This window comes from Caloenas nicobarica, chromosome 4 (assembly GCF_036013445.1).
Source record: "Caloenas nicobarica isolate bCalNic1 chromosome 4, bCalNic1.hap1, whole genome shotgun sequence".
In the NCBI taxonomy this organism is placed as follows: domain Eukaryota; kingdom Metazoa; phylum Chordata; class Aves; order Columbiformes; family Columbidae; genus Caloenas; species Caloenas nicobarica.
The window spans coordinates 54,574,497-54,584,231 of NC_088248.1; the positions used below are offsets into that span (position 1 = coordinate 54,574,497).

Consider the following 9,735-nt stretch of genomic DNA (forward strand, 5'->3'; position numbering starts at 1 on the left):
CTCTGGAGGTGGGGACCACTAGCTCAATAGCAACATCTTCCCTTTCCCAGTCCCATGCCAGCTCCTTCCTACCCATTCAGAAAGGAGACAAGTTTCCCTAGGGTCTTGAGGTTTTGAGGTTCTTGGTGGCATCCCTTCATGTGACTTCATCCTCCTGTGGCAGCAGCTCTCTGTGCTGGGGTGGTACAGGCAGGTGATCCTCACACACCCTTCAAAGAGGGGCTGTGCCTACATCCAGGATGCTCTCCCCCTGCAATATAAAGTCTTGGGCTGGTATGGCTCATTCATCAGGTTTTCTGCAGCCTTAGTCCCAGTTTGAAAAATGAACTTGCAAAACAACTGCAGGATGACAAAAGAGAGGGGTGGGTTTCCTGTGGTAGCTAACAGCTTCTAATGAGTGTCTTCCTTCTTCCTTTGCCCAGTTTTTATCAGGCTGTGAATGAGTTTGGCACCATGACCGCTGAGGATTCAACTGCAAGGATGAGCAACGATTCCTCCAATGTGGCTACCACGAAAGTTCCTGAAGGTGTTGCTGGTGCACCCAATGAGGCAGCTCTGCTGGCCCTCATGGAGCGCACTGGATATAGCATGATCCAGGAGAATGGGCAACGCAAGTATGGTGGCCCTCCTCCTGGTTGGGAGGGCCTGCATCCCCCTCGCGGCTGTGAAGTCTTTGTGGGCAAAATCCCCCGCGACGTCTATGAAGATGAGCTCGTCCCTGTGTTTGAGTCCGTTGGTCGCATCTATGAAATGCGCCTGATGATGGACTTTGATGGGAAGAACCGTGGCTACGCCTTCGTGATGTACACACAGAAGCACGAGGCGAAGCGTGCCGTCAGGGAGCTGAACAACTACGAAATCCGCCCCGGCAGGCTGCTGGGTGTGTGCTGCAGCGTGGATAACTGCCGGCTCTTCATCGGAGGCATTCCCAAGATGAAGAAGAGAGAGGAGATCCTGGAAGAGATTGCCAAGGTGACAGAAGGCGTGCTGGATGTCATCGTGTATGCCAGTGCCGCAGACAAGATGAAGAACAGAGGCTTCGCCTTTGTGGAGTATGAGAGCCATCGAGCAGCAGCAATGGCCAGGAGGAAACTCATGCCAGGCAGGATCCAGCTGTGGGGACACCAAATTGCTGTTGACTGGGCAGAACCAGAGATAGATGTGGATGAAGATGTCATGGAGACTGTTAAAATCCTCTATGTGAGGAATTTAATGATTGAGACCACAGAGGACACCATTAAAAAGGTCTTTGGGCAGTTTAACCCTGGCTGTGTAGAGCGGGTGAAAAAAATACGTGATTACGCCTTTGTGCACTTTACAACCAGGGAAGATGCTATTCATGCCATGAACAACCTTAATGGTGTTGAACTGGAAGGCTCATGCCTGGAGGTTACCTTGGCCAAGCCAGTAGACAAGGAGCAATACACTCGCTACCAGAAAGCAGCAAAAGGAGGGGCCACAGCAACGCCTGAAGTAACTCAGCAACCTAATTATGTTTACTCTTGTGATCCGTATACACTAGCGTATTATGGATACCCATACAATGCCTTGATCGGGCCCAACAGAGATTACTTTGTGAAAGGTTAGTACGCACAATTAGGGGATGTGATGGTCAGGTTCGGTTTTGGGCTGATGCAACCTAAGGTCTGCCTGAGCCAAAGGACAGCTGGTGCTATGCATTTTTTTCTCGAACACTCTTCTGTAGGTCTTTTTGCCATATTTTTATTTGGTCTCATTTTCATTTATGACTACACAGCCTGTATTTATCTAGAAATAATGGCTAATGTATGGGCTAGTATGAGGAAGGCATCAAAAATATAGTTAAGAATGAGCTAACGGACCAAGCATAGGATGGGGAAGAGAGAGATCTGGGTTTTATGAGTGCTGTACTAAGTCTGAGCAAGTCCAAAGATGTCAGTTGCTGACGCCTCTTCCAAAGATCTAGAACCTAAGAATCAGAGATCATGACAAAGAGTGCTCCCTTTGCCTTCTCCTGGAGATGTGCGTATAGTGACCTCATCATCCAAAGGGAGATGTGCCAGGGAAAGCCTCAGCTGGGAACTTTCCAGGTGTCCTTTGCATTAAAATGACAGTAGTGCTATGTCCTTTATAATGTCGATTGATATCTACATGCAAACGGAATCCTGTGTGTGCAAAATAATTCTTTTATTGCATATACTTAATGAGTTATTTGTTACAGTCATTAAAAATTAACCAAAAATCAGTTATTCATAAAAAACCTGGTGTTACAATTGCAAGTATCCTGTACTTACAGATATTATAGTTTCCTGAAATTTAATGTGTATTTCCATATAATAGGCAGTTTAGCGTTAATATATTCTTGGAGCACCCACATAAACCAAGAAATATTAACTCTTGTTGATCAAGAATTTCAGCTTCTTCTCATTTTCCAGATTTGTACTTGCAATGAACAACAAAGAAGTTAACTAACAGTCTAAATATTCAGTTAGGCCATCATAGACACACTAGTGCCACAGTGTCCAAAGTACTGTTATAACGTGTGTGGAGATGCTAAGATAATTAAAGGCAATATTTTTGGAGATGGGGTATATTCATATTACTAATAATAGAGCAGAGAAAACAGACAACACTAGTAAAAGCATATGTGACGGTGGGACAAAGTTAGTTTAAGGCCAACAACTTCGGGCCATCTGTGGAGGGTCCCACCACAGCAGCTGAGAGGTTTGGTCTCCTCTGGAGGAGAGCTGAGAGCAGAAGCTGTTCCTCCTGCAGAGGTATCACCTCTGGAGGGGCCTCTCTCTCTCTGCTGAGTGCATTATACCCATAACACTGGCCGTGAGAGTTGCATCAGTATAAATAGAAAGTTAATCTATGGTCAGAAACACCAAGAGCGAAATGTATGTAGTCTTAACGGGTGCTTCTAAGGCCAAACTCTTCTATTTTCATAAGTGAAGTCACTAAGACTCAGATCAAAATAACTCCAGCAGCCGGTTTCTAAGCACGTGCCTCCTGGTCTCGGTCTGGGGCGGTTTGTGCTCCCCGTGGGGCTGTCACTCTCCATTATTCACCATCCTCTCCTGTGTTGTTACCATAAGCAGGCAGCATACGAGGCAGAGGGCGAGGTGCAGCTGGCAGCAGAGCCCCAGGCCCCAGGGGCTCCTACCTGGGGGGATACTCCGCTGGCCGCGGCATCTACAGCAGGTACCACGAAGGCAAAGGAAAACAGCAGGAGAAAGGATACGAGCTGGTACCCAACTTGGAGTTACCTGCGGTCAATCCGGTGGCCATCAAGCCTGGTGCAGGTTAGTGTGCAATGAGGGGAGGAAAGCAGAGGTGACGGGTGAGCCCCATGACAAACCCCGTGTCAGGCACATGTGGACCCCTCCAGCCCATGGCTACAGCAGTGAAGACAGCCACGGGGCTGGGGCTCAGCCCTCCCCTGTGCCAGATGCCTCCTGGCCCTGGCCAGGCTTCCTGCAAACAAGAGGCACCCAGTGGGGAAGGGGACACAAATGTCTGGGAGCAATTCAGACCAGAGGAAAAAGGGCTGAAGCTGTGCCCACCCCTCCTGTTCCCTTTTGTAGATCCTCGGGAGGAAGCAGACTTTCCTCTCCGTCTAGTCGTGTATGCCAGAGCATGGTGACTAAGGGCAATCTTCCTATTTTCTAATTTTTTCCACTCCTAATTTCACCCTGGGCGATTCACACCCCAGATTTCCAGCCAGGTCAGAGCTCTCCCCTGCTCAGCTCATATTTCTCTGGTGCTATGAGGCTGGGAAAAGGACCTGGGGCTTTCCCACTGCAGGGGAGTCCCTGGCTGAGGAGAGATCCTCCAACACCATCAGCAGCGTGGGGAAAGGAGTGATGCAGGGAGCCCTCGGGGTCCAGCTCACAGCCACACAGTGACCTGCAGGAGGTTCTCTCAGCTCTGCTGGGCTGCAGGGAGCCAGGGCCAGGGCACGGATCACCTCTTTCGGCCACATTCTCAGATGAGTATTCAGCCCTTGCTCTTCCCAGGTGAATGGGATGAAGGCTGAAGCCCTGCAATTCCTCAGGATCCTGTTTGAAGAAATTTTTATATGGAAAAGCAGCCTGAGGAAGAAGGTCTTTGCAGATGACGGGGCCAAGTCCTCTTGCAGAAGTCCTCGGGTCTTCTCCCCATTTCACTCTCCAACTGCAGGACCTACATGGTGTTTCATAATAGAGCTGCAGTGGTTTCCCAAAACATGCTCCACACAAAGGCTGTGAAGAGTTCTTTGTAACAGCTGGATGAGATGATGTGATTAGAGGTCTAGAGACAAAGGAAGGCTGTTAAGATTAAAGCTGTTTCCAAAGGAAGATCAGACTTCCTGAGAAAACTACCCACTTAAAATCAGAAAGTATTACCGCTATGCATGTTTGTAAAGATACTTCAGGAATTCCAGCTATTACTAAGGGATGCTTGAAAAGTGGGCTTTGAAATGCACAACTATTAGTGGTGTCTGTAATTCATTTGACTGCAAAATGAAAGCCTGAAGCTGAATCATAGAATGTCCTGAGTTGGAAGGGGCTCACAAGGATCATCAAGTCCAACTCCTGTCCCTGCATATGACAACCCCACAGTTCACACCGTGTGTCTGAGGGCTTGTCCAGTCTCTTCTTGAACACTGTCAGGCTTGGGGCTGTGACACCTCCCTGGGGAGCCTGTTCCAGTGCTCCACCACCCTCTGGGGGAAGAACCTTTTCCTAATGTCCAACCTAAACCTCACCTGGTACATCTGCCTGCCGTTCCCTTGGGTTCTCTCATTGGCTGCTAAAGAGAAGAGTTCGGTGCCTGCCCCTCGTCCTCCCCTTGTGATGAAGCTGTAGACCGCAATGAGGTCTCCCTTCAGTCTCTTCTTCTCCAGGCTGAACAAACCAAGTGACTTCAGCCGCTCCTCATACGGCTTCATCTCCAAACCCTTCACCAACTTCATAGCCCTCTTCTGGACACTCTCTAGTAGCTTTATATCCTTTTTACCCTGTGGCGCCCAGAACTGCACCCAGTGCTCCAGGTGAGGCCGCACCAGTGCAGAGCAGAGCAGGACAATCACGTCCCTCACCTGGCTGGCAATGCTGTGCTGGATGCACCCCAGGACATGGTTGGCCTTCTTGGCTGTCAGGGACACTGTTGTCTCGTGTCCAACTTGCTGTCAACCAGAACCCCGAGATCCCTCTCCGTGGAGCTGCTTTCCAGCATCTCATCCCCCAGCCTGTATGTACAGCCAGAGTTGCCATGTCCCAGGTGCAAAATCTGGCACTTGCTCTTGCTGAACTTCATGCGGTTGGTGATTGCCCAATTCTCCAATTTGTCCATATCCCTCTGCAGGGCCTCTCTGCCCTTGAGAGAGTCAACAGCTCCTCTCAATTTCGTGTCATCAGCAAACTTACTAAGCAATCCCTCAAGTCCTGAGACCAAGTCATTTATAAAGACGTTGAAAGTGCCGGCCCTAAGATGGATCCCTGTGGAACCCCGCTAGTGACTGGTTGCCAGCCCCACATAACCCCATTTACTAGAACCCTTTGAGCCCGGCCTGTCAGCCAATTGCTCACCCAGTGCATTGTGTGTTTACCCAGCTGTATGCTGGACATCTAGTCCAGGAGGATACTGTGAGAGACAGTATCAAAGGCTTTACTGAAAATAGTTCTACACTTGAAGCATGTTGAGATCCAGATTTCTTTATTGGGTCTTCCCCTTTCATATGGTTCCAGCACAGCCTCTGAGCACAGAAGCACTCACTCTGTTTTCCCTAACCAGATCAGCTGATCTAGTAAGAGGTACCACATGCAAGACTTACCTCTGTTATTAAAAAGCACATTACCAGAATGGAGGAGTAGAGATGTATCAACTCTGCAAAGTTTCCTACCATTTAGAATAATCTTAAAGGTAATTTCTTTGCAAATAGTTAGAAAACTCCTACGAGGTCACCCCAACACTCCAGCTGCTTGTTACTGCTTTTCTGCCAGAAGCTACTGCAGAATGGATCATGTGAGCTCTCTGCCTTTGCATTGGTGAGAAATTATCCAGGTTATGTAAACCAGTGATAAAACTGGTTTGAGCTGACCAGGTGGACTTGCTGTAGAAGGTGAACTGGAAAAGCTCATGGGTGGAGGTCTCTACTTCAGGAAACAATGGTAGACCACTGGCAATGGAAACATCTCTTCCTGAAAGGTATCAGACCAGATCCCTTGTTGCAGTCTCCAGGATCAAAATGAGAGTACTGCTTGCTGGCACCTGTCCTCTCCCCAGGCAGACCTGAACACTTCCACACTGCAAAGTTTCATCCCAGTGAAAAAATTCCATGTGCGTATTTGGCTTCATTTCTGAATTACTGGCTGCACCTCCCATAGATGACATCACCATCATTTTCTGTTTGCTCTGTTTTCCCTGTGAATAACCTTACTGCTGAAAGGCTCAAGAGCTGAATGCTGAAGTGTGCACTATAAGGCAGATATGGAAATCATAGCATCACGGAATCATAGACTGGTTTGGGTTGGAAGGAACCTCAAAGATCATCTAGTTCCAACTCTCTTGCCATGGGCGGGGACCCCTACTACTAGATCAGGTTGCTTAAAATTCCAACCAACCTGACCTTGAACGCATCCAGGGATGGGGCATCCACAGCTTCCCTGGGCAACCTGTTCCAGTGCCTCATCACACTCATAGTAAAGAATTTTTTCCTTATATCCAGTCTAAATCTACTCTCAGTTTAAAACTGTTATCTCTTCTTCTGTCACTACAGGCCTTGGTAAAAAGTCTGTTCCCAACTTTCTTATAAGCCTCTTTTAAGTACAGAAAGGCTGCAATGAGGTCTCCCTAGAGCCTTCTCTTCTTCAGGCTGAACAACCCCAGCTCTCTCAGCCTTTCCTCATACAAGAGGTGTCCCAGCCCTCTGATGATTTTCATGGCCCTCCTCTGGCCTCACTCCAACAGGTCCCTGGACTTTTCTGTACTGAGGAACCCAGAGCTGGATGCAGTACTCCAGGTGGGGTCTCACAAGAGTGGAGCAGAGGGGGAGTCACCTCTCTCCACCTGCTGGCCATGCTTCCTTTGATGCAGCCCAGGGTATGACTGGCTTTCTGGGCTGCAAATGCACGTTGCCGAGCCACGTCCAATTATTTTGACTATTGGAAATGTTCAGCAAAGCACTTTTCCTCCCTAAGCAGTGCCATGAAGCTCCATTTTGTAGCACGGACCAACTCTGAATGCTGTCATTCTGGCTGGAGCATTTTCTCTTCATTTGGAAGACCTTAGCTCTAATTATTTCGTGTTCCAATTTTGGCACAAGGGAGAATTCTCTAAAGAACAATTTCTTTTTTAGGGCTGCTTGCTCTTTGAGATGAGGTCCTGGAGAACCTCTCCTAATGTGCCTGATGTGTCTTGTCTCTCCTAGTGGCCATCCCTGCCATCGGTGCCCAATACTCCATGTTTCAGGCTGCGCCACCAGCCAAGATGATGGAAGACGGCAAAATCCACACTGTTGAGCACATCATCAACCCTATAGCCATTCAGCAGGACCCAGCCAGTGCAGCAGCTGCTGCAGCAGCCGCTGCCGCAGCCGTAATACCAGCTGTCTCAACGCCTCCCCCATTCCAGGTGAGTTCAGCACGTAAGTCCTGCTTCCCATGCATCCCGCTTTCCATACATCCTGCTTCCCATATGTCCCACTCTGCATGCCCGGGGTGGAGGGAAAGCCTGGCCTCTTGCCCTGCTCCCATTCAGGAGCTGCTGTTGGGGATGTTATGGTGCCCAACAGCCCTGCAGTTCATCTGACCTTAGACACGTGCACTTTGGACAGCTGCTCTCCCGCTATGGGGGACCCAAATCTAGGAGGGAGGGAGCAACCCCCTTCATGATGGCATAACTGTCATTTAACAGGGCACACGTTACCTACCCTCCTGTTGTCGCCTCCCCTTATAGGGAGTTTGCAATTCAGGGGGTGGCAATGGGATACTGCAGCAATTTAAGCACTTTTTTTTGAGGTCTGAACCAGACGCTTTCCTCCCAGGGCCGCCCCATCACGCCGGTGTACACCATGGCTCCCAACGTGCAACGGATCCCCGCTGCCGGGATTTACGGGACAAGTTACGTGCCGTTTGCAGCACCCGCCGCAGCGACGGCGACGATAGCCACGCTACAGAAGAACGCTGCCGCTGCTGCTGCCTATGGAGGATACGCCAGCTACATCCCCCCAGCGTTCCCAGCTGCCACCATCCAGGTCCCCATCCACGACATCTACCAGACGTACTGAGACTGTCGGCGGAGGAGGGCAGCAGAGAAACACACACTGAAGGAACACTTTACTATTTATGAAGAAAGAATTGGCTGCGAAAGAGTAAACATTTGGGCTCGGTAAACCGATGCAGAAAGTGAAGAATGTCATAGAAAAACATGTTTGAAATATTTTCTACGCTTGAAGTTTTCACTAACTTTTTTAGGCTATTTTTAAAATTTAACACGCCTGTATTCATACATTTCTAAAGGACCTCGATGCATCCAGCCCACCGCTGACATGCATTTATACGCATCCTAGTGGGGTTGCATAGGGTCTTTTTTTTTTTCAGCAGTTATATTTTCAATATATTTGTGGTATGAAGGTTATTTTTTAGTAACTTCTGCACTCCAGAAATGTCTATTTTGTAGTGCCTTTAATAATATATCAGCTATATATTAAAAAGCACACTTGAGCAGCTAGGGAAAGTTTTAACAATATATTTTGAAGAATATATTCAATATTTAAAAAATACATACCTTAGAGTTTTTTAAGAAAAAAACAACAAGTATCTTATTTAAAAAAATACTGGAAAGTGCAATTTGAAAAAATGTGCAAGACCTCTGCATTTTTGTGCTGGCATTAATACAATCTGCTTGTTCTTATTTGAAATCAGAACTAATATCGCCTGTTCGAAAGAAAAAGAAAAAAAAAGCCTCCTCACACAAACCTCTTCACAGTGTGATTTGCAGGCTTGCTTTAAGGAAAAGCTCTGAGTTTTCCTAAACAACTGGAGTTTCTATTTATTGAAGCTACTCGTAGTCTGAGCACGTGCGGAAACGAGTAGCTGCTATTTCGCACGAGGTGTCTTGACTTAGATCTTTATCCAGTATAAAGCCTAGGCTCTTTTTCAACGCTCTTTATTTTATTCTTTGAAGTATATGCTGTAGTGACTGACAATATATGCTGCTGTCGGTGAGAGCAGGCACGCTCTTGCCGAGAGGATGCGCAGCGTTACTTACCCATCGCTCCATCATGTTCTGTGAGAAATTTCTGAGGTACTAGGGGTGGTAGTAATACTGGAATTACTGAAATAGGGCTAGCCTCCCTCCCAGCCTCCCTCCCATGCTTAATTCCCCTTCTCTGCAACTGGAGTTGTACATGCACATCAGGGGCGGGAGCGTTAGACCCGATGATTTTAAGACATAGAGCCTGTAAATATCTTTTAATATACATTTTTAGAGTCATTTTATGTTGCAAATTTACATGGTATGTGGTTTGCCACAAAGCAAAAACCTTTTATTGCGATGTTATTAAAAAGTTTGTTTTATTAAGAAGTAAATATATTATTGCAGTGTTTTGTGGCCTGTTTAAAGGCTTTTATTTAGTAGTGCGGTGAATGTAAAATACAGTAAAACGATAAAGAAATACCTTGCCCGTTGTATGAAGTGCATCAGCCCTGCAAACACAGCTCCAGTGATACAGGGTGCAAAGCAGGGAGTGAGTAAACAATGTTTCTTTAC

At 47.5% G+C, this 9,735-nt stretch overlaps 1 protein-coding gene across 2 annotated transcripts; it reads left to right on the forward strand.

Moving 5' to 3' along the window:
- The first annotated feature begins 438 nt into the window (after nucleotides 1-438).
- Nucleotides 439-8,457, forward strand: RBM47 (RNA binding motif protein 47). 2 transcript variants are annotated; one of them, XM_065633942.1, is made up of 4 exons: nucleotides 439-1,582; nucleotides 3,078-3,284; nucleotides 7,394-7,596; nucleotides 8,009-8,457. In XM_065633942.1, the coding sequence occupies exons 1-4, from the start codon at nucleotides 454-456 to the stop codon at nucleotides 8,249-8,251; spliced, it is 1,782 nt and encodes a 593-aa protein (XP_065490014.1). In that variant the 5' UTR covers nucleotides 439-453; the 3' UTR covers nucleotides 8,252-8,457. The 2 variants fall into 2 exon arrangements, with proteins under 2 accessions (XP_065490014.1, XP_065490015.1); XM_065633943.1 differs by lacking the exon at nucleotides 3,078-3,284 and having other exon boundaries at nucleotides 454-1,582.
- Nucleotides 8,458-9,735: the final 1,278 nt, after the last annotated feature.

Excerpts from the sequence above, each read along its gene's own strand:
- RBM47 (XM_065633942.1), top strand. The coding sequence starts at position 454 with ATGACCGCTGAGGATTCAACTGCAAGGATGAGCAACGATTCCTCCAAT. Across the intron at positions 1,583-3,077 it reads CAGAGATTACTTTGTGAAAG|CAGGCAGCATACGAGGCAGA; the intron begins GTTAGTACGCAC and ends TGTTACCATAAG. Across the intron at positions 7,597-8,008 it reads CAACGCCTCCCCCATTCCAG|GGCCGCCCCATCACGCCGGT; the intron begins GTGAGTTCAGCA and ends CTTTCCTCCCAG.